The sequence below is a fragment of the Symphodus melops genome (genome assembly GCF_947650265.1).
Source record: "Symphodus melops genome assembly, chromosome: 4".
Lineage (NCBI taxonomy): Eukaryota > Metazoa > Chordata > Actinopteri > Labriformes > Labridae > Symphodus > Symphodus melops.
Window position 1 is genome coordinate 6,663,240 of NC_136694.1, and position 25,557 is coordinate 6,688,796.

Below are 25,557 nucleotides of genomic sequence, written 5' to 3' on the forward strand. Positions count from 1 at the left end.
AAAAAGAAATACCTCTGAATACTCAATGCATTTTATTTTTAAGGAAAATAACAAAACACACCCATTCTTGTCATGACAAACTTAACATAAGGGCAACATCAAAATAGCCAAACTAAATGATTAATCTGAAAAAGGTCATTTCAAATCATTGAAAAAATTGTGTCTGTGTTGTGTGTGTCTGTTCATTCGCTTGTTTAACAGAATATAAATTACCCCATATTGTTTACCCTACAGGTATGAAAGTGTTTTACTGATGTGGAAAATCTCATTTCATTACATTGCAAGCTGTTTTTTCAAATTCTGTAGCTTTAGATCAGTGTGGCCTAACAAGAGCAATACCTGTTGGATGAACTGGAATGTGAGCTTCATAGTCTTGTGGTAGTTAAGATGGAGTGCATACATGAGTCCAAACACATAGCTTTTGGAAGATCTTGAATGTTGTCCACCGCTGAGGATTTTCAACAAGGCTGGATTGGGATGTTGGTAAGATGCAAGCACATCACTTATCAATATCAAGGTTGTGCGAAGAATCATCATCAGATCCCTTAATAAAGAATAACAGAAGAGCACAATCATTAAATTAGATTTCTCATGAGAAAAAAACAACTTTAATCAATATAAGAGTGCCATGGTGAAAATAATAAGAAAGCAAGAGCTTACTTAAAAATCCTGCTTGGAAGTTTGAGTGGTTGCCCCCAAGAATGATAGGAAGCCCTCTGAGCACCTGAGTCCTGATCACAGTTGGCTCTGTCTTTTGGGTATTATACACAGTAAGGCAAGTTTATTTATGTAGCATATTTTAACAACAAGGCAATTGAAAGTGCTTCACACAAGACATCAATAGACAGTATCACAAGTTAGACAGGTCAAACGAAAAACAAATAATGATCTATAAGAAAGCTTAAACAAAACAAGCAATGTTTGGATTGAATTATACAGCTAATCGAGTAGCATTGGGATATGTTTTCAAAGAACCTGTGGAAAAACTATGCCAAGTGCATCATATGTATGGACCTACATTGGTCTGTTGTGAAATCTGTGTCAACAACTGTCCAACTCTTTGGATTGAAATAACTGGAGGAGAAGAGGACTGTGCTGGTCCATGCTCTTACACAATGCCTGCTTAAGGTTATTGTCCAAAATCCTGCTGAGCTCCATGAATACCTGAAAAATACAGAGATAAAAAAACAAACTGAACTTAGACGAACTAAGCCATTAGCAATGTAGTGCTGAAAGACTTCCATGAATGTCCTTTTTATATGCTTTAAAAGACAACCACTTGTGTAAGCCGTCCTCAGACTGTTAACACTAAGCTAACTTTAACATTCAGCTGACACTTTTTGGAAAAGACTCTAGCTAGTGTTATACATTAGCATGTATTAACAGTAAGCACAGGTTCAGAAACTAACAGCAGAAAAATCCCACAGTGATTCAGTAGATATTTTACATACTAACCATTCCACTTGGAGTAAGGTTTCACTACGCACTTGGACTAACTGAAGTAGGTAGGTAGGTAGGTAGGTAGGTAGGTAGGTAGGTAGGTAGGTAGGTAGGTAGGTAGGTAGGTAGGTAGGTGGGTGGGTGGGTGGGTGGGTAGGTAGGTAGGTAGGTAGGTAGGTGGGTGGGTGGGTAGGTAGGTAGGTAGGTAGGTAGGTAGATACTTTATTGATCCCGAGGGAAATTCAAGGCATCCAGTAGCAGTATACAAACAGGCAGGACACAAGACATTAGTTACAATACACACCCGCTGTCCCCCCTCCCCTCTGTATACAATAATCCCCCAAACAAGATTTAGCAGCCCCTATGTGACTAATAGTAAACTTAGTCTTAGTTAATTACAAGTTAAACCTGTGCAGTTAGCATTAGCATTGGACTTAAAATTGTATAGCATAAATGTACATAACCTGTGAAGGAGAGAAAAACATGTGTGCTGGTTAAAAGAGACCTGTAAACAGTTAAAGAGCCTTAGAAACCAAAAGTGCTGACCTTCTAGAAAACAGGAGTGATTAGGGTGATTGTCATTAAAGTACCCAACTATTGAGGAGCAGATTAGCATTAAGTGTCAAAGACAATAGAGTGAAACTTGACCTAGTTAGGGTGATCATATCAACCATTACAGATGTAGCATAACAAAACAGTAGGATGAAACCAGACATGATTAGGGTGATTATCATTAAAGTGACCAGTGCTCAGTAAGGTGACTATCAATATGCATTAAAGTGTCCAACTGGAGGCTGACTCTGAGGTCAGATGAGGAGTGAGAAAAAAATGAGTCCAGGATTCACCGTGTGCTTCTTCCCTGCCGTGACAGTGAAGTGTATGTTGTAAAGTCTTATGACCAGGGGGACAAAAGGAGTTCTTTAGTCTGTCCGTGGAGCACGACTGTGACAGCAGACTGTCACTGAACATGCTCCTCTGCCCGGTGAAGGTGCTGTGCAGAGGGTGGTGTGTGTTGTCCATGATGGAGAGCATTTTGTCCAGAGTCCTCCTCTCTACCACTGTCACCAGTGAGTCCAGCTCTGTACCCACCACAGAGCCAGCCCTCCTCACCAGTCTGTCCAGGCGTGCTGCATCCCTCTTCTTGCAGCTTCCTCCCCAGCACACCACTGTGTAGAAGAGGACGCTGGACACCACAGACTGGTAGAACATTTGCAGCAGCTTTTTGCAGATGTTGAAGGACCTCAACCTTCTCAGGAAGTACAGACGACTCTGTCCCTTCCTGCAAGTAGTGTCCATGTTAGGCGACCAGTCCAGCTTGTCATCCAGTTGCAGCCCCAGATACCTGTAGGTCCTGACCACCTCCACGTCGACCCCCCCGATGGAAACAGGTTCTAGATGTGGCTAAGTAGCTAATCACCAAGCACTCTTGCTCTTTAGTGAGCTCTGCTGTTGATTTTTTTGTTTATCTTAAACTACGTACTCTCTGGCTAATTTAGCAGTTAGTTTCTGGTACCATGGCTTCTTTTCCTGCCTCTCCCTCTCCTGCTGTCTTCTGTTCTGTGTGTCAGATGCGTAGACTGTAAAAATAATAGACGGGAGGGGCGCCGGTGGCGTAGCGGCAGCGTGCGCCCCATATAGCGAGGCTTTGCTCCTCGTGCGGGCGGCCAGGGCTCGCGTCCGGCCTGTGGCCCATTTCCTGCATGTCTCTCCCTGCTCTCTCCCTGTTTCCGACTCTATCCACCTTCCTCTCTCTATCAATAAAGGCCAAAAATAAATCTTTAAAAAAAAAAATAAATAAATAATAGACGGGACAAGGTCCCCGTTGGAGTGAAGCTTTTATTTTTAGAGGTCCCCCTGCTGACTGGCTGCGGCATAGGTCATAAACCCCGCCTACTCAATGATAACAGACGGGATGTGGGTCAAACTGTTAAGTGAAAATACTCTGCTGTGATCATTAGTTATTATCAGCCTACATGGTGTTCAAGTGCTCATTTTTCTGTGAAGTTTGTTTTAAACAAGTTATTTGAGGTTAAAAAACGGGATTTTCCGTTATACATGGCGATGATTGACAGTCGCATCTTGCATAGCGCTCTTGGTAAATAACAGTTACGTCATGAAGTGAAGCTGAGGCGCCACAGAGCTTTTCTGCTCAGTTTTTTTTTTTCGTCTTTTTGTCCTGGTAAAAGCACTTTTTTCTGCAGTAAACTAATCTAACGGACCTGTGGACTCTAGAGGAACTTTGGTTCTCCCATACTTCACATATTTTATTGAAGTATGGGGAAAAAGTTACCAGCGTACCATCAATCCACTAATTACAACACAGAAAAGAGCAATACGTATAATTCATAAGGTTGGCTTTTAAGAAGCCACTCACAATCTGTTTATTCGGTATAATCTTCTCAAATTCAACGATCTTGTAAAATACCATACCAAAATACCATACCATACCATACCATTAAATACTATTTAAGGCATTTAACAACTCACTACCACATAGGATTCAAAAACTCTTCTCATTACGGTAGAGCTCATATAACTTGAGAAGTTTTGGAGAATTTAGAATACTTAATTTTCGCACAACTCGCAACGTTTTTGTGTTTCTGTATGTGGAGTCAAACTTTGGAATACCCTGGATATCCAACACAAGCAATGTCCAAGTGTCTACAGATTTAATTTACATTACAAGCGTTTGACCTAGTCACAGTATAGAGGGTCTTAATGAAGTCCACTTGAAATGTACTTTTTGTTTCTGAGGGACTCTCTTTTATTTTTAGGGACCGAAGCACTGACCAGTGCGAAGGACCCTATTGAAACCCTTAGGATTATTTTTCTGCTCCTTTTTTTTTCGGTCCGTCTCTTTGACGCCATTTTTCACTGCCTGAATGGTCCGTCTCTTTTACGCCATTTTTCATTGCCTGAACATGAATGAAAACTCACCAAAATTTCCAAGGTCATCGGGTCTGACGAACAATTTGATATTCTAGTAGTTTCGTAAAAGAAATTCGAAAAATGGGACCGTATGTAAATAACGATGACATTTGCCAGCAGCTGCGTGAATTTACTGCAGCGTGAACATGATTCATGAAGCAGAGTGTAACAGTGAGGGACGCTGTCGCTGATGATAAGACAAGTGATAATAATGCAAGCGTGGATATGGTGAGAAACAGCTTAGTTCGACATTCGAGTGGAGATGACTGCATGAACACGGACACTGATCACACTAAAAAGTGTGTGTTACAGCGGTTGAACTGAAACAACAGAATGTCTGTGTGAGAGAGAGAGAGACTGTTTTTAGCAATTAACGGCATCAGGGTGATCGGTTGCGGTAGAGTCTGGTTGGTTAATTCCAAGATGATACACTAACCCTAACCCTAACACCAAAAAGCTATCATGCTAAAATGCTGAGTCCCAAAGGTAAACTGCTTACAATGAGTTGTACGGCCTTTAGTTCAAAAGATTGCTAATTGGCCTGAAAGGCGGCAAGTCCTTCTTTGAATAAATAACCTGTACATCCAGGCCATCAACAAAGTGACTGACATAACTACAGCTTCTTTGCACCAACCCCCCCCCTCCGCCCCACACACCTTGCAATAATATTTACATTAGATATATAAATACGGCATATACAGTAAGAGATTTCAGGGTAAAACACTAAGGAAACCCGTGTTCAAAAATCTTCATTTACAGTCAGAAAAAAACATTTCAGTTCTGTAGACTCAACTGCCAATTTTATTCTTTATATTTATTGATTTACCAGAACATAGTGATTTTACAGCACCAAAATGACATTTAAAATCACCCCTTTGCAATTGCAATAAAAGTACCTTGTCCATCATAGTAGAAGGCTACCATCTCTCTCCAGTCTTCTCCGCCCCAGACCCAGTTAAGAGAGCAGCGTTTTGAGAGGGCTTTGGTAAGTGGAATGTTATGTATTATTATTACAACTACATTATCTACTACCCAAGTGGAATGCAAGGTTAAAGGTCAGAATGTCAGGGGAAAACACACAGGAAAGCCTCAGATGTGACTTTGATACTTGATGAGAACGCGGCATGAGCAGAAAATGCTCTCCACATAGCAAAGATCTCACTTCCTCATCATCTGGGCCTGTTAGCAGGGATCATACAACTCGAGAGCTGACTTCCAGAGAGCTTTACTGACCCATCCGTCAGTACTGTTTACATTCCATCTTTTAAACTATGGAGAACCTGTGTTTCAAACTGCCCAACTCTTCTTTGAATTCCTTGTGATGATGGCACCCAACCCCCAACCCCAACCAAGCTCTTTGTTTATATATTCCATAGTTGTTCCAGATGTTGGAGATCTTTTGGAGTCAGTGTTCTCAGAATTAGATTGCAGCTAAGTCATGTGGGCAGCTTTCACCAATGACACAGATCATTTACATTTGCCTCTTTGTCTGAAACAATGACATGGAAGCTGATTTGTCCTTGATAATATTTATCTCTATAAAAAGCTGAATGTGACTGGAAAGTTGGAAAGGTTTTGAAAGGGTTAGGAGTTCATATTGACCTATTTGTTTCAAATTCATGGCATTTCATGTGTTTCAGCTTTCAAGTATATTAAGTTGAGAAAGTTAATTTAACAATAGCACATAAAATAGATATTACATCAAAATAGCACATAAAATGGATGTTGTTCCGTCTTCGACTGGTCCTACTAATGCTTGCAAAAGGTTCCCAGGTATGTATTGAAAGTGCATCAACCGGCAATAGAGTAACACAGACTATTTTGGCTGCCTTTGGAGCGGAAGCGGTTTGATGCAAATTTGCAACAACAGGCGTCAAAGGGTTAATGCACATTATATTGATCAAAGAAATGCAAACATGGGGTAAACTCGTAAGGGGGTAGTTATCTGTGATGTGATAAGAACATAATTACCGATCATTTTTTAAACAGCATATAAATTTGTCTTTGAGTGTTAAAAGGGATTTTCTTATTAGCTCGACAACAGACTTGTCTGTTTATTAAATATTGTCAATCTGACCATCAAGAATGTGAAAGACTTTATTAAAACGGTTACTTAAAGGCTGTAGGGTTTTGTTTTACCGTTTGTCTAAAACAATCCTCATAGGAGTTTAAGCAGTAAAATCATCAGTAAATGTATAGAGAACTGAATTTACTAATATTGTAAGATACACTGTTATCTTTTTAGAGAACATATTAAGGTAATGAATATGTTTCAAGTATTGTACAGCCTACTATTTCATAGGAATATTTGTTTTGTCACCAAGGGTGGCTGCATTAATGCGTGAAGTGTCACACTTTTTCTAGACTTTAATTAAACATTATTTGATAAATGGCCTTTCAAAGAAATCTCCCCTTTTTGTGGTTTTATGTAGCAGCTATTTTTTCCCTCCTCTGTATAATAACTTTGATGGTCAGTTATATTTAGTGAACAGTTAGGGCATAGAAATAAATCAATTTCATAAAGGCCTAATCCTCCTTCTCATGCAGACTGAAAAACCACAAGTCATGAAGTATTGTGTACAGACATATGTAATGCAGCTGAGATCCTTAACAGTCTGTATCAAACTGCTCTCTGCATGCTCCTTCAGGAAGAAACATACACATGGCAGATGCAAAGCAAAAATGCTGTTCTACAGCTATTTGTGTTTGTTTTTGTTGTTGATTTGTGGACAATGTTTTTGAAACCAATACCAGGTGCTCATCAAGGCCCTTATAATTATGTGTTCACCGAGGGGATTAGATCATGACTTAATTTCAGATGCAGATGCCTAGCTGCACACGTGTGGTTAAGATAGTTTACAAACTCTTGGGCCATGAGGTTTGGAGTTTTTATCAGTCTGGTTAAGCTTGGGTACTTCAGAGTCAGAATAGACATCAGCTGGTGGAGCAACACTTACACAAATAAGTTTAAAACATATGCCATTTACCAATGAGTTTAAAGGCCTTTAATCTAAAGTGTTGTGTGCCTGTACTGTGCGTTGCAGGGCATAATCATTTTCTCAACAGCTCTAAAGTTTTGCCTTTAGGATTTTTTATAATCTCTATCAGCTTATTTATAAACCTTTTGACTCTATGTCGCCCCCATCTCCTATTACTGTTATATCAAAGAATTGTCCAGCCCATCCTGCTCTACTGTTCCTCCTGCTTTTTCAACATGCTTACAGTCAAAAACCGGTCAAACTCACACGTGTCACAAACATTGCAGCCAAACTAATCGGTCTCCCCAAACCCACCCTGTATTCAACTCAAAGGCCATCTCACGCATCGCAAGCACAATAGCAATGGACATCACTGACCCACTCAACTGCCACCTCACCATCATGCCCTCCAGACGGAGGTACAGGTCCCTGTTGTGCAGGAGAGCGCGATACGGCAAAAGCCTAGTGCCCGCAGTCATTGCAGCCCTCAACAAGATGTCTGACCTAGATCCACCTCAGCTTCATCCTCCTGTTTCATAACCATATGCACTGTATGTTCTGTGTTCCCCCACGTATGTCTCCCATGTCATTCTTTGTTGGCGCGCAGCCCTTAAACTGTACTGTTTGGTGAAAAAGAATTTCCCCTCTGGGACAATAAAGTCTAAACTTCAGACTTCTTTGTAACTGAATTTTGACAAAAGCAGATTTGGTCCATGTTATACGTGGTACAAAGTTGCATTGATTTGTGAGTGTATTTTGTGTGGTTAATCACTAAGCAACAGGGGACAGTAGAAAGGGAACTCAGTTGTTGCTGGTGCCGTTCCAGAAGGGTAATGATGTAGCTGTGAACTTAGGGACTCCACAAATTTACTCTATGTACCCTGTGGTTAAGTGCAGCTGCCAAATCTCAAACACTAATTGTAGGGCAGTATCTATGTTGAAAACCAGAACAAACTCTCAATCTTTAGTCTATGCTTCGAGATTTGATGCTCAACTGAAGAACAGCAAAAAGTTTACTTTCAGACACATTGAGTTAAATGATCAACTGTGAAATTGATTTGATTGAATTTTTTTAACCATTTGGAAATGTAATACCAACTCACTTAAAGGGAGACAACCAATTTCTAATCAGCAAACCATTTTATGGTCTAATACATTTCATCTTTTTCTAGTTTGCATTCAAGGGTTATTCAACATACATTAAATACATGTTTTGAGAAAACAAGGACTTGAATCCAGCTTACCAGTTTTTGCTTGCTAAAAATTTAAGGTATCTCATGCTACTTTACAATATCTACTAACATGTTCTGATAACCTTTAATAGATCTTCTGAACATTATTTTGATGAAAGTATTTTGCTGTAGCCAAACTTTCTGACGCATAAATTCTCAAATCATGTGAAAAATTATAATCTTTAGTCTATGCACAACAAAGATGTAAGAATGTTCAATAACAATCAAACTGGATAAGCTATATTTTTTAATCTTGGCGTGTAATATGGCAGTGATAGTAAATATTGTATATCATTTCATGAGTGTAGTTGATTTTGTTCAATAATCTTCTGTGTAATGTAGAATTTTTTAAGCCCATGCCATTTTTCAAAAACGATTGATGATTGACATAAAAGGGTTTTTATATATATATATATATAACTTTCCTTAGATAAAAATAGACTTGTTTTGGGGATTACTCTGTAAGTAGTAATCTAGCTGTTAAAGTCGGTACTTAAGATAAAGGTACTGGATAGTTTTTAACAAGACTAAAGCTATGTTGTAACAAACATGTTCAGAGGAGTAGTTACTTATTGGTCTCTTCAAAAGCTAATGGTTACTGGCTTGGCATTATTGACTGGCATTATGTACGAATGTGCACTAACTGGACTGGTATGTTCAGATTTAGCTGTGGTACTCCACACACGCTATCTTTGGTCCTTGCTTTTAAGTCTTTGTTTGTAAGTGGTCATAGAACCCTGCTTCAAGCAACAAATAACTTTCCCGCCCTAAAATAGTTGTTTTAAAGGCAAGCTAGTAATCACTAGCATTCAACAGGTAGAATGGTCTCATTCCAGTGCTAACGTTTTCCTGCTTCATTTAGTTTGCTCTTGTTTGCTGCAAATTTTAAAGGCTGTCCTGTTTAAAAAGGTGCTTATATTTAAACGTTCAAAGGATAGGCTTGTTTTTACCTCTAACAGTGTAGTTGAACCTATTGGCTAAACCATCATTTATTTCAATGTGACACATTTTTTGAAGATGGAAAATGTATTTTGAAACTTGCAGTCTAAATGCCCAAAAACAAAATGTGTTTTTTTAAAGTGCCTCTCATGGCTACAGCAATATGGTACAATAAAATGCATATAACAGGCCATGGAAGAGTGGATAGGTCATCAAATTATTTTACTTTATAACACTACTTTTGTGCTTGATACCCTTTTCACGGAAACAGCCAAAGTTGGAGGGTCTTCTGATCTTCCCAAAAGTACTTATTCTAACCCAACAATCCTAGACAGTCATTGTTGTACATAAACCACACCAAACAACACTTTACATTTGCTTTTTTCATATTTGACATTTTGAAATTCTATTTTATATATTTGGAGTTTACTTCTTATATTTTTGTGATTTAAGTTCTTGTTACAGTAGATATGTTTTATTTCCTTTGTTCATTGTTTTGCACCAATACACCACGTCAGATTCCTTGTATCTGTAAATGTACTTGGCAATAAAAATCTGATTCTGATTTATAATGGCAGTACATGAAAACAGACACTTTTTTCAAACAGCAATTCTGAATGTACTTTAGCAGGCATATAAAATAGATATATGAACCTCAAAAAGGCCATAACATGGGACCTTTAAATTTGAAAAAATGTCTGACTTCAGTTGGAGAAAGGACGAAAACAAGACAAAAGCAAAGCAAAAACATAGCTATAACAATAAACATGAGTTCCAACATAAAAAAGTATTTCTGTTATTCACATAAAAAGAAAAGGAATGACATTATAGAACAAAGTTGCTCATAAGACAATCTGATTAGATAAAGCCTGCATCTCAAAAATAGTTTAATTCTGCATCACATAAAATTAAGTAAAGCCAAAGCCAGATTTGGTGATTACCTTCCCCCATGAGGAAAGTAATAACTATGATCTCAGTCTGTTATTTTGGAAATGGCTAATTGGAAGGGCCTTGTTTCCAATCAGCGCCTAATTTGACTCACACAGAACACTGCCTTATTTCCTTGTAGATTGAGTTATCTTTCAGTCAACTGCTCTCACAATGTTGTGCTGGAATTACTGGTTTGAGTGCTCCAGTTAGGCTGTCAAATTTCTTTAAGGATTCGAAAAAGATGTGCTGTAATAGAATAATCCATATAAAGCTGTGTAGTTTTTCCTATAACTTTATGTTGTTCTGTTACCTTTCGAGGTGGATGCTAAAATGTTGATATAAAAAGAGGGGTTAATTTAAGACTTCAGAAGTAAGATGTATTATGCTCTTATTGTTCACACAGACAGGTATGCTTCATATAGAATTGTTCAAGTGTGAACTAAACCATCTGTATGACCTGTCAAAATTAGAAACAAGTGTTTTCTTATAATCCTGTTGTATAAAACGTGTTGTAATGAAATAATTGTTGTCATGTCCAAAGGGCAGTGCATTTAACAGGTGTTCAAAGTCACATGACTTCCAGTGTCATTTTGTTTTTCAAACACGATTAGTACATATAAAATTGGGATTTTCCTAACCCCTGCAGTTTTGTTTTGGGGTAAATCTGGGTTCAATTGACCCACATCCTGTTTCTTACCTCCCTGGGTAAAATCTTTTCCATGTTCAACACACAACAACAACAATAATTTATTACAGATGTTTTCCACATTGCCCTCATGCCTTTGACATGGCATGGTAATAATGACGTCATGATGCTATGTTGAAGCCATATAAATGGCACATGCTGAACACCAGCTCCTTAAACAAAGACTTACAGTAATACGATGTAACAATGACAAGAACCAACCTTTTAATGTCACAAAAAGCTTGAATTACTTTGCAAACAATACCCAACCAAGACATTTGCACATCATTTGTGCGAGAAAAAAAAGGTTTTGCTGATATTTTTTTGGTAAAGTTAGATATTTTGAGATATTCTTGATAAGAGTTTGAAATGAGATTGATACCACTGGTAATAGTTCTCTAAACAGATCTCTCGAAACTTAAGAAGGGTCTTGCATGGACATCATCTTCAAATGCCTTTTTTGGGCTGCAGGTATGATGTGTCTTGATCCTTCACTCACAGTTTAGATTTGAGGACTAGGATTAACTCTTATCTCCCCTGGAATGATGCCTGTATTTGGGGCTGGGCCCAAAATGGACTCATCTAAGCCCTTCTGTAGCCACTTCTCCCAACATGGAAAACTATCCTTAACCAATTAGTACAAAAGATAGCATATTGTTGCTCTAAAATACTGCTTCATAAAAATACAAAATTTAAGCCTCTGTCACCCCTTTGACAGCCTCTGTATGGAAACAAGAATGTCTTCCTTATAAGGCCATTCCATGCCTTACATTGGTCCTAAAAGTTAAAACATTTTGAATCCATGTGTGCTATACTTGTGGTTAAACGTAGATGCTTACTTGTTACTTGCTTCACTTGGAACCACTTGCAATGTTTATCGAACTTTCATAATTTAACAACATTACTTTTATTAGTCCGGCTCAATTTAAATGCGCAGCTACCAGAGTAGTTACGCCCCGAGAAATGCTGCCTTCAGTGACCGTCAGAATCGTTGTAACGTATACCCTCTATCTCGTTGGTTTCTCAAATTAGCAGCGGGTAGGAGTTCGAATTATATTATTATGACAAAAACAAATTATTTTTATAATTGGAGAAGATAGGTTTTCCACATTGAGTAGCCTCTTGGACTACCAGCCTATGCTTCTCTGGATCTGGATTTTTGGTCGGGAGGAGGGTGGGTGTATGCTGTATTTGAAAGCATTTGAAATCCAATAAACTTTATCTGGATGTGACTTTTTTACAAGACAAGTCAATAGAAAAACCATAACGTCCCCGTTAATCGACGCTAAATGATTACTCGGTGAATAGAGTAGCCTAATAGCCTGAAAATTGGCCATTTATGACTTAGCAACAATGACCACTTAAAGTTGAGGCAAACGAGGTGCACGTGAAGGCACCATGAGTCTTGGTCAATTAGTTCGACTTTGGAGAAGAGCTCATAGACGTTCTGAGAGCGCCCCTCCAATGAGCTGCTAAAAAGCCTCACCACTCCAACTCAGATCTGCGGAGGTGGGGAGTTAGAAAGTTTGGATTCGGGGTTTGAAAACCATGGGATTCGAGTTGGACCGCTTCAAGGGGACCGTGGACCCGGATTTCAAATGCAATTTGTGTAATAAAGTTCTGGAGGACCCGCTGACGACTCCGTGCGGTCACGTCTTCTGCTCGGGCTGCGTGTTGCCCTGGGTCGTCCAGCAAAGCAGCTGCCCAGTCAGATGTCAGCGTATCTCCGCCAAAGAGCTGAATCACGTACTGCCGCTTAAAAACCTCATTCTTAAACTGGAGATCAAATGTGACAACCACTCGAGGGGCTGCGATACGGTGGTGAAGCTACAGCATCTGGCCGAGCATGCCGAGATTTGCGACTACTCCCCAGCGAAGTGCAGGAATAAAGGATGTAGAGAGTCGCTTAACTTGAGGGATATGGATAGCCATATACGGGAGACGTGTGACTACAGGCCGGTAGGCATATGCGAGAGCGGCTGCGGTTTGATGCTCACCCATAGAGAGCAGAAATTAAATAGTCACTGCTGCGTAAGAGCTCTAAGGGCGCACAACAGCGCTTTACAGTGCAAAATTATCAGCCTGGATCGAGAGTTCAAGAAACAGACTATTAAAGCCAACAAGAGGGAGAAGTCACTCTTGGCACAACTTTCAGCAGTGCACAGCGAACTTCAGATGACAACCATGAAATACCAGAAGAAATTCACAGAGTACAGTGAGAGGATCGAATCCCTTACTAAGACTGTGGCTTTTTCTTGCAAGGTAAACAACACAGTTTCAATTTTCAGGGAACGTTTTTCTTAATTAACTAACACATCTCCCCGTCTACCATGTTGAACGATTTCTGGACATTTGTTTTAATCCCCATCTTGGGAATTGAATTGAATTTAAAAATATGTATCTTTTTTTTTTTTAATTTTTTGAAGGTTTCTCCTTCATTCAGCCAAGTGTCCAGGAGTCTATCAGCGTTAAGTAGTTTGTTTCTCCAGTCTACTTTGAGTCATTGAGGGCAGCTGTGCCTCTGGCCAGCTGGCAGTCAATGGGGGAGGGCCAAATATTTACTGCAGTTCTGTACACAAGAGAAGGTATGTTGCCGACGAGCAGCATGAATGTTTTTAGCTTTCTTTTTAGATGTTTGTCCTCATGATGATCATAATAACTTGGAATCAATGATGTAAAAATGTAAGAGCAGCAGAACATCCTAAGTCTGAAAGGCTTTGAAATCCCAATGTATTGTTGTAGTGGACAGTGTGATAATAAGTCAGATTTTGAAAGTTATTTCCTCAGCCTATAGTGACATCAGAGTGGGGAGATTGTGATGGACAGATAGAGGTTCCTGTTGAGTTAAAGCCAAGGAAACCCTGAAAAGTGTTTCATTATGACTCTTGTAATTACCAATTATCAACATTACTAAACCACATCAGCAGAAGTTCATAAATAAGTTAATAAACTGAATTGGGTGTTCTCACTACTGCTGGGATCAGCAGGGGAGTGTTCTTATTGTGTGTTCACAGGCTCAGCTACAAAATATGTAAGAACAGAGGGAGGAGCTTTCCTAATGACAATAACATAAGATTGGGTCACATATTGTTTTGTCAAGTTTTGTTATCTCTCAAATTGTAAATTTTAAAAACTAGCTCATGCTGGTATACCAAAGCTTGACAAGTGTTCAGTTCACTTGCTTCAGTCATAACTACTATTTTCAATCAACTCTATATTGAATCCGGAGTTGTGCACTACGAACCAGGACTTGTTAGCAAGTTAAATTCATTGTTAACTAAAAGTTAAGGTTCGGGTTCGATGGTTTACTTCTTACTGGGGTAAATTACCATAGTGACCTTTGCTGATAACCTAACCTGCTCTGAAGCAGGTGATGTTTAAGATAAGAGATCAGTTTGTAGAAAGCAGGCCCATTGACCAATCAGACTTTTGATCAAGGAGGTTTGTGACCTAAGGGAGGAGGGAGAGAGACCGGTAAAACACAGTTGTATATTTATTTAGTTTTACTGATATCATTCTGTTTCATATAATAAAACACCGAAGTGTTCCTGTTGTATTTATGATGTTCAAAAAATGCTTATAAATATGGAGATCTGCTGAGAGCAGACTTTTGCATGTTTTTTGGTTTTGTAACATATTATGTGAAAGTGCTCATAGTAACTCTTTGTTTGCTTATCAAGTTGACAACCATTTTTGTGTGACAGCTTTGAGCAAGAATACCTTTTGTTAGAGTCAGTGTAGCAGATTACCAAAAGATGTTAAACTCAATCTGCAGTACAGGCAGCAAGGATGCAGTGGTAAGAATGTTTTGGTTGGAGACACTATGTAGTCATGAACAAAAACAGAACAATGCAAGAAGGGATTGGTTACTGAAAGTGACTTGCAGACAGCAAAACTATCCAAGAGCCTAACCTCCTTTTTGTCATGTCAATGAGTGGTTCTTTGTCACAGGAATATTTTGACTTGTCAAAGCAGCAAAAGCCCAGGTAATGTTATTAATAAGGGTTTGGTTCCTTCTGGGCATGGTACAGAGAAAGTCAGCATTCACAATGCTGTGGACTAGGAACTACCAAATGGAGTGCATAGATCTGTGGATGAGTTAAACATTTCAACAGATTAAAATTGGCAGATTTCTTTTGACATTTTAGTCTTAGAAAATATAGGCCCATTGTGACGATTAACCTACTTATTCTGTTTTTGTGTCTGCAACACTCCTCAGCATGGGATCCCTAAGCCAGATGGAGGATTTTATTTTTGTCTTTAAATATCCAGTCATTGACTGTAGGGAAATATTTGTGACCTGGACATGTGGAATAACTGACATGGAGTTTCCAATAAAAGTCCTGACACTATTTAGACTTCTGCATTGAGCCAGCTAGAGCTATAAAACAAAGCCAAAACAAAAAGCTCAGTGCTTGCTCTGGTTTCCCTCAGGGCTGCAAGAATTGCTGTCACAATTTCCATTCATCTTAGATCTCCATTTTGAACCATGCAGCTCTTAAGCGAATTTTATATTAGTTCTTATTAGTTTTACTGTTGTTTTTTTTGTAAATCTGGGATACTTGTCAGGGGCAAGATCCAGAAGGGCCAAAGAAAGTCAACATACAGTAATACAAAATATATTAAAATACGAAGAAAAAAACTAACACAACCATTGTTTATTTTCCTACGCTCATCCTGATGGATCTAAGCAGGGTTCTGTTTCTGGGATGCAGGGGGCAATGTGGTGGATAGTGAGGGACTCAACTTTCACCCACATAAAAGTCAGACAACTTCTAAAATGACCATCTCTCCTTCATTAATCTGATACATAGTGCTTCTGCAGAGAGTCACTACCTATTTTCATAACTGTAAAGCATTTTCAATTGAGACGGAATGTAACCACCTGGTATCAGATGTGATTGGGTGGTCAGATGTGCTTGGCATCCTTCGTCTGTGTTCATATGATGATGATGATGATGATGATGTAGCACATTGTAATTGGCTGTGAGAGTCGGAGAGAGAGATCAAAGTTTCGAAAGAACTCACACACACGTCCAAACTGCCTTAAATGTTACACTATGAGAGTCCATGTCTGAACATATTAACATGCCAATGTTTAATGTTTGTAATGACATCACCCACTGGTAACAGACAGTAAGTCTTGTGTACTGTTACGTGTTGTAGTCGTCTAACATTAAATGTACACTGTGTGCTTTCACTTTTTGTTGTCCAAAACACATGAAAGTTTAAACCATGACAGTTTTGACTGCTCTTGTATTTATAGGTAAAAATTCTCCATAGACTCATAGCGTTCTTACATATTATCAGTTCCAAGACCCGCAAAAAATTCATCTGTAAACTCTCCAACAAACAACCAGTTAGGATGTGCTATATAATCCTACAAACATGTAGTCAATTATATTGAGTAATGTCACTAGCAGATGTCGGATATTGAAGCCAGCCTGTGAATTTACATTGCATTTTGTCATTGTGGAAGTATGGCACAGTGGGTACACAGTCAGACATGCACACAGCACTGCCCTGCTATGCCCTGCAGGCTCAGCTGGTCCTGTCTCGCCCCTGCAATGCCTATAGCTCTGAAGACGGTACAGAAGTCAGAATCCCTTTGTCCTCCTATTATGTCTCCATGACATTCATTTTATTTGTGAAACTTTACAGGGATGTAAATATCGCTCCTCGTGACGGCAATCTGAATAGGGCTAGTGTTTCTGTTTGGACAAGCTGACGAACAGACCAAAGTGTGTCAAGTTGTGAAAGCCAATCCAAGGTTCACCCTCCTTTGGGAACAAGCTTTATCTGCTTGGTGTGTATCCACTCTCAAACTCACCGGTGCACTATCATTAGCTTGAGAAAATTCACCAGCTCCCCACGCAGAAACATCCTGAGCAAACCCAAACAAGACAAAACATCAAAATCCAGGTAGAGTACAGGGTCTTCTCTACACCACCACACATATGGAAATCCCATATGTGAGGATTGAGCAGCATTACTTTTGTGTAAGTCTGCATTTGATTTTCTTAAGAAAAAGCGACAAACTATGTGTAAGAAAAAGGTGTTTTTATATTTCATTTTTTACATTGTTTATAACCTAGGCTGTAATACTTTATCCAATAATGTGTGTCTATCGAAGTCCCCTAAACATTAAACAGGTTGTTCGTTCAGTGAATTAAATCTCAGCCATCAAAGTTGTAATCTTATGGGACTAATTTCATTCAGTGTTAAAGCATGATTTGTGTGTGATGATTTAATAGAATAATGTTGCGTCTTGCATATCTCTATCACATAGAGTACAGTGACATACAGCAGACCCCAGAAACCCCCAATTGAAAGCTATCAGGGGTAACTCAAGGTTTCACCAGTAGCTGTTACTAATTTTAAAATCAACCTACTGATAAAGCAGTTGACTAGGCTGCTACTGAACTTGGATATATTTAAGTTTTAGTGAGTCCTATAACTCATGGGTTCCCAACCTTTTTAAATGGAGAGCGGTTAAAACACAGAAAGGTTTTAAGACTGATACAGACCTGGCTAAAAGGGCTGAACACTGATGCTACTGTGTCTGTGAAGCAGTTACGTGGCACACAGACTCGTAATAGGTTAACTGTCAGTGTACTAAGTGACCAATGAGCAGCAGAAAATGTTTCACAACCATGTTTACCTTCTTCCTGCTCTAACAAATTGCTCTGTTCACCTTTTTCCATGGACTTTAATATTAAGAATTAACTTACTCAACATACTGTCCATGTGATTCATCACGAATGATTTCATTGTGAGCTTGTTTTGCAATGCTGGAGCTAAGGACATTTTTACTTTTTATCAGGCTTTCAAATAACTAATGGAAACCTCCTGAAGAGATTCATCACATTTCTTAGCAATGAGACCTTTACTTAAGTATTTGCAGATGTGGACGAATGCTCCTGTCATTTCTGGTCCATTGTTCAATAGCTCAGGCAGACAAAGTGTAAAAATACCCTTTAAAATCGATAGCATTTTCTTTCTGACTTTTAGAAGATTAAGTATAAATTAAATTCATGGGGAAAATCTGTTCTTATTTTCCTTTTAGTTAAATTCTTAGTTGAATTCAACTAGATTTTCACCTCTTGTACAGATTTCTTCGTGGTGACAGTCTCTATAATGCAGAAACATGCGTCATAATTGCTACCGTGACATAGTGCAGGGGCACACATTCCCGAATGGCCTGACATGCTTGATGGTCTTTTAGCCTATGGCAGTCAGGACACTACATGCCAATAATATCTGCTTTATATTTAGTCACTATGTTGCAGTGCACTCGAGGGGCAGCTGAAATTATGTTACCTCATAACTCTCTTCTAAGTCCTGCTTAAAGAAACAGATTAAGAGGTGACTCTGAAAGTTTCACAGAGGTTTTCATGTCTTGTTGCCACAGAGTCAGAGGTCATCTGGTGTATGCATTTATATTGGAGAGCAGTCAATAAGAGGAAAGAGTTACTGCTTTGAAGCTGTCACTTTAGGTCTTTGGACTGGCTAAGAATTAGAATAACAATGAAGGTTTGCGTTAAACCATTTTAGGAATAATTTTAAGAGGCTTTTCAGAAGAATTTTGGGATTGCTTTTACAAATTGTTGGTAAATTCAAGAAGTAGCTAATTTCTATAAGGTTTTGGTTCTTGACAAGATAATTTGTAACGAAGCATATTTAAAACCTTTCTTCATCAGTTTAATTTGAGGAAAGAGCTTGTCAATGTCATGCTGGAGATCACTCTTAAAAACTAGTAAGCTTTACAATACTAATTTTCAAGTAAACATGACAGAGATTTATTGATATACAAAATGTTTGAGTTATCAATATCTCCGTTCACATGTTTTCTGTCATTGACACTCATGTATCTTCCCTTAAATGTGAAGAAAGAGTATCATCTCTGTTGTCTAAAATTGTAGATAGTTGGAAAGAATGATTTATTAAGATTATTTTTCTGCCATCCATTTCTATATGTTTGTCTGCTGTCTCTAGGAAGGAGAGACTAAAAGCTTGACTGTTGTCCTTCTCCGTGAGGGCGGATCTCTTGGTTTTAACATCATTGGAGGAAGGCCAAGCACGGTAGGTTATACGATGAGAGACCCAGGCTTTCCTTATCTGCCAGTTATCAGCAAAGTGCCGTATGGCAGGAATGAATAGCTCATACTTTAAGCACCACATTCCACCCCTGTACTTACTGACAAAGCTTAGACAGTCATGCATGTGTTTGCAAGTCTGTGGATAGGTGGACTGCATCTATCAAGTGTTTATTGTGTTAGTATATTGGTCTGGTCGAGTGGATTTGGCATTACAGATTTTTATAAAAAAGCTATACTTATTGTATGAGAGTTAAATCTGGGATTAAAGCGTCAAATGAGGTTGTTTTGTATTTAATTGAGGGGATCTTATTGCCGATTTAAACATGGAGTATAGGATTAGTTAGTTTTTCTCATACTTCTGACTTAGGGCTTTAAGGTGAAAATAACTAATGAAGGCAGGTTAGAAATTGGACACATCTCTACCCTCCATACAGGGGGTTTTGCAGATTCAATTGAAATGGTGTCATTGGGACTGTGCTAAAGTGTTTATCCAGAGTGAAAGTGTAGTACTTCTCTTGGGCAACTGGATTATCACAGTAAAACATTTTATTGCAGAAATCTATAAAAAGATCTATACACAAGAAGCTATGTTTTTACCACAATCCATAGTCAGTCTTGTAGATTTGCAACCTTTCCTACTCTTGTGACAGATTTATTTATCAAACTCAACCATTAGAAAGCATAGATAATACTTGGCCCTTACTTTCTGTGCAAGTCTTAAATCTGCACCTTCTGAAATAGCCCAACATTAAAATGAAAAATCCTAATGTCCCCATGGCCTGCTTTGATGTGTGTTCCATGTGGCAATAATTCTGGCAATAAATCAGCTGCCAAGTTTTATGTTACCTAGAAGAACTAGTTTGTCTACAATTCTCATGAAAGGGTTAATTGTTAGGCAGAAAGGTTGTGGGGCAAAGAAGTAGCTTTTTGAATGTTTAACTTTGCAGATTAATTAAGTCTCCTGTGTAGTTGTGTTGCAGAGCTCAGCAGCCATTTAAAATTAGTTTGAGGCCTCATGAGTGCAAACGATACATTGGGAGAAGTTTAAAGCTTTTCTCAAGCGACTCTTTGTTCTGACTCTGGATTCATGGCCTACATCAGTGGTGTCCAAACTTTTTTTCTTGCGGGCCAAAATTGTGGCGTTAGAATCGCTCACGGGCCACAGGGTATTTTTTGTTTTGTTTTTTTTAAATATTTGAAGGAACTTTTTGTATTTTGACCGCTTCAAAAAATAATGTAAATACACAATAACTAATTGCACGTACGTGGTGGTTGGCCATTGGATGTAGTCTTTAAGGTGTGTTCGAGTGCAACTAATTGGCTAAGACAAGGCGATGTGAGGCAATGCCATTCACACCATGCTTGGTGTGTCAGGGCCTTAACAGTGTGTAGTTTGGCTAGTTCCTCTTAAAAAAGTCTGCAGTATTGTTAGGTATTTAATGTTAAAGTTTATCCTTAAGGATAGGTTATTTCACAATTTCCCCAGACATTTATTTAGCATTCCAGATATTTCTGGATAGATGTGGGCCTCGATTGAGTAATTACTTTCTATAAGCTTGAAGAAGCACAAACCTAATTCAGTTACTTGCCTTTTATTGGACAATTGGGTTGTGGACTGAATTTCTTCATGATCCTTCAAGAGCTTTTTAAGTAGCTAACCAGTTTAATTAAGAGATTCATTGAATATTCCTTACACTTATTCTGTTTATTGGTCAGTAAAATCTCTATTATTTGACAGATATTTACTAGTACTATTCTGTTGAATAACCTAAACGCTTCTTGTCAATTTTGGCAAACAATAACTGCCATTTATTCCATAGGATGACAATGACAGCACTTCAAATGAAGGGATTTTCGTATCCAAGATCGTTGCAGAAGGTCCAGCAGACAAGGAAGGAGGCCTTCAAATACACGACAGAATTATTGAGGTATGTGGCAAACACTCTGTTTCATTTAAAAAGAAAAAAGAGGAAGAAAGAGTGGATTTTTACTGTTTTGTAACACTTGGATTATCTAACAGACGCTGTCTTCGTTATGAAACTGAAAGTGAGGTTTCACACAACCATCCCTGAAAATGAAGTAACTTTGACTTCTAAAATTCAAATAGAGCTGCATGCAGCTAATGAAAGCCTACTACTATGAGCCTTTAGATGATTGATTTTTATTGGAGGGATATATACCAATCACTAATTTGACAATATATTAAAGTAGAGCACAGCTGCAGAGAGTAAGATGAACCTGAGGTGAGGCTGTCTGTCTTAGGTCTTCCTGAGTGAAATAGCACTGTTTCAAGTCAACAAGAGGGGTGTGTTACAAAGCTGAACAAACTGCATTAGGCTTTACTGTGATGACAAGTATGGTTTGTCACAGGCATTATTGTCAAACCTCACTAAAATCACACTATAGTTTTTGGATCAGTAGCTAAATGAGATAGTTAATAGAGATGTTTATGGAACAGGAACTCACACATCTGGACTGTAGTCAGTGTATTCTATCCTAAAGCCTGTACAACACTCACATCTGCCACAAGCCTCCCATTGCCTTTCAGAACTTTGTGGTTCTAACTACTGCAACACTATAACTAATATGTCACATGTAGGGATGTAACGATTAACTCAACTCGCAAGACTTGCGATTTCATTGTGCTCTGAAAGAGGAACAATGACAATAAAAGAATTCTGATACGATTCACAATACTGGGTTCGCGATACGATTCTTTTCTTTAATTTATTTTACAAAATGAGACTGAAGAAAAATTACTCACTAAAAAAGATTCCTTTAATTTTTAATGAAAACACCTTTGCACCTCTTAATCTCTTTGGCTCTTGAACTCGTTTGGGGCTACAAACCTGCTTGTTTGTAGTGTTTGGTCTTTGCAGCTGCAATGGTAATGCCTGCTTGTTACAACCAACCACCTCTGCTTTACAGCTACTGACACTCACCATTACTGACAGGGTCCGAAATTATCTTTTTGACCAGCCAAGGTGGTGGGTAGTAATACACCAGCCAAACATGTTTTATACCAGCCAAAATAACAAATTATGTTTGTGTTACATACACAAAGGTCGCTGTATATTTAATTGAGAAGATATTATGTTCTGTTGAATCAATCACAAATTTAAGTCACAGATTTAATAATTTCATCTGATCAGAAAATTGAGAAATTTAAAAAAACATATTTGCTGGCCTTTATGTTTTTAGATGGGTAGTTCCCAGAGCCCCCTCCTCTCCCCTCTGAATCCCCCTGCATATTACAGACTTGAACATTGGAAACAGAGCATGTTTTCTTTCTGTGTTTTAAGACTTGTGCAGACCACAAACAAAGGACTGGATGGATTTAGTTAAACATTTGTGAGTCGACAGACACTCAGGTTACCCAAATGAACGTTCAAAAACACTGTAAAGTGGATTTTCCATAATACGTCCCCTTTAAGTGTTTGCCATAGACTTCATAAATTATGGACATAGCCACACTGACATTACACATTAGATTTCCAGCTGCCTATTTGGCATACTAACTGCTACCATGTTGGTTTATATGAGCCCCAAGAGACCATATTTGGAATAGAAGTTTCAGCTTCAGAGGAGTTCAAAAAGATGAACAGTCTATGCTCTTGACTAATTTGATGGTGAATGTGTTCGACTGTGATCAGCATAAGATTCTCTTTTGTGGTGGTAGTTTACTGTAGTTCTGTTTATCTTTTGATACTGACAAAGCTTAGACTTCTAGAGATCATTTAAATTAGCAGACTTGTTGCTTCGTTGGCTGGACCTTTAGTGAGAGAATGTTTTGTGAATGACATGTTTTTACCCACACAGAGAAAAGTCAACAACAATCCTGACACTCATGGGTAGCCACAAGTAAATAAATATATGTATTTCAACAAGCTAAAACTGCAGGTATAGCAGCAATCTATCGCAACATTGTTTTCTAAATGTCATTAAAATAATACTAGAATTGAACTCAATTGAATGCTGGTTTCTTATTGTAAATATTGAACATGTTTGATATTTACGATTTCAAATCCGGGCGGTCCTGATCGTCTCCTGAGCCAATCACTTTTAGCACACCTCACACCTCAGGATAATCTGTCAAGATAATCTTTGGATCCATTAGATAAACAGGCCTTTGCTGACGTTGTTTGTAAGGAGAGGAATCGGGCCTAAAATTGGCCCGATTATCTTTCTAGTTTGTACCCTACTGTATGAGTTGAGTTCAGATTTGCTTTTGGGCAGTGGCCTACTTGGGTTTGTCTTGTTTTTAGCAATTGTTGATAAAGTTATTATATATCTCAAATTGCCTACGGATGTAGCTAAAGAACCCTATGAAGTGACAATTTCTTTTCAAAAGATGAGAGTTTACTAGAGAATAAATCATTCAGCCATTGAAATAAGAATATACTACACAAGTGTTCCACATTCACATTTCAGATATGAAACCTGATAGAAGAAGAGGTAGTTCATATTTCCAACTTCTCTCTTTGGGTGTTACAGCAAGAAGTTGATTTGACATTTTTGCAAAACTTTTGGTTGCATCTCAAACAGATCAGATCTGTGACTTTTAAGTTTTGGGTTGAAAACAACAGCTTATTACTCCTGTCCATTTCAGGAACCTTTAGGATAAAGCTGACAATATATCAGTTTACCATCCCAATAGGGATGTGCACATGAGTAATAGTCACATTGCAGGATGTGCTATCTGTTTGTTTTTCTAGCTTTTACTTTCCTCATTATAGTTTTCTTGTTTTTCATGCCTAATCTATGATTAAAAAGTCAGTTGAGCACCCTGAAAACTGACCACTCTGCATAATCTAGTGACATGTAGCCATGCATGTGCAACTGTTGTTTCATTGATTTCCCTGGCACAATCTACTCAAAATGTTCTCTCCATTTCCTCTTGCGCCTCAGCCACTGCAGTGGGGGCTGACATGAAATTGGAAAATTACATTAAGACCCAATAAATAAAAAATATATACACTGGCATTATTTAAATATAGATGCATTTAAAAAAAAAAAAAATCATATGACAATATTCTTCAACTGATAACAACCCTTTGGCTTGAAAACAATACAAAAATGGAATTGTTTATTTGAAACTATTGCAATTTATCTGTAGTAGAATTCTGATTGTCATTATGTCAGTGCTGTTATAAAATTTAATTTATTTAAAAAATACTTGTCTGGTGAAGCCGGAAAATGTAAACTTTTAGCCTTAAGGATGTTAGCACCAGCATTTCTTAAAATTTGAACAGGCATCTTCGAGGCAGATTCTTTTAATAGATTAACTTGTTTTAAAGCTGTTTTCACTTTATTGCATTAGACAACAGTAAACCATTATACACTGTTCACTCTCCTGGGCTCCTATGTTCACTAGTTTCTGGCTTCTTCTGCGGTGGATTAATCACATCTTTTTTTACTTTTTTTTTACAAAAAAAACTTTGAGAGCAACGTGACGCTAAAAATCTGATTCTAGCTTAGGGTTACTACAGAGGGTGTGATTTTCTGCAGGGTTCCCACTGAAGGCCACCTCATTTACCAAAGACACTATCATTTGATTCTGTTTACTGACTTGTGCAGAAACTTATTGTTCCATCACCACCATCATTCTGTTCTGTCTGACAAGTCTACAGAGGTGATCATTTTTCCAGCCATTCTCAAAGTATATCATAGCCATGTTTTGTGGATCACTTGAAAAGGGACAATGCTGTTACATTGTGCAATAAAGAGCATGTTTTCATCTGTAGAGGCATAAAACAACAGTCACTGAGCTGTTTTGCCTTCCTGTTATGGAGGTACTAGTTCCAGTAAGTCTATATGGATCTAACATGAACATGATGATCTACAGCTTTTTCTTCTATAACAGGCTTTTAGAGGGGGGCGTGATAGCACATTGCTGTCCTCTGACTGAGCTACAGGCTGGCATGAAAGAGTACATAAATGCTTCCCTCTTCAGACATTGTCTCATTCATACCTTAATCTGTTTTTGCTTTTGCTGATCTTGTGGAAAGCTGAACTTGCCTTTTTCCTTCATGTGACAATACACTGAGCAATGCAGGAACGCTGGTATGAGTTAGATGCTTTGTACTTTTGTTTACCCAGAAGACCTCTCACTGTCATCAATCGTCTTTACTTCTTTAATCCAACTTAACAGACTGATGGGCCTCAGTGGACCTCTTTGGTTGAAAATAGAAAGACAATAGAGATTCCCCAGCTGCTGTTGTTAATGTTGCCTTGTAAATCCTCAAACATTCTTAGGTTACAGAGGGTGAACAGAAACAAGAACTTTAGAATAAACAGATGTGGAAAGTTCAGTTGTATGTGTTTTT

At 38.3% G+C, this 25,557-nt stretch overlaps 1 protein-coding gene across 2 annotated transcripts in view; it reads left to right on the forward strand.

Moving 5' to 3' along the window:
* pdzrn3b (PDZ domain containing RING finger 3b) overlaps positions 1-25,557 on the forward strand; it is a 131,020-nt gene that overhangs the window by 54,510 nt on the left and 50,953 nt on the right. The window contains exons 1-3 of one of the 2 annotated variants that reach the window (XM_079341485.1): positions 12,537-13,394; positions 19,128-19,214; positions 21,052-21,159. In XM_079341485.1, the coding sequence (XP_079197611.1) occupies positions 12,681-13,394; positions 19,128-19,214; positions 21,052-21,159 (909 nt within the window). In that variant the 5' untranslated portion in view covers positions 12,537-12,680. Of the gene's footprint in view, positions 1-12,536; positions 13,395-19,127; positions 19,215-21,051; positions 21,160-25,557 lie in introns of those variants that run through there. The other variant, XM_079341486.1, reaches the window with a different exon arrangement.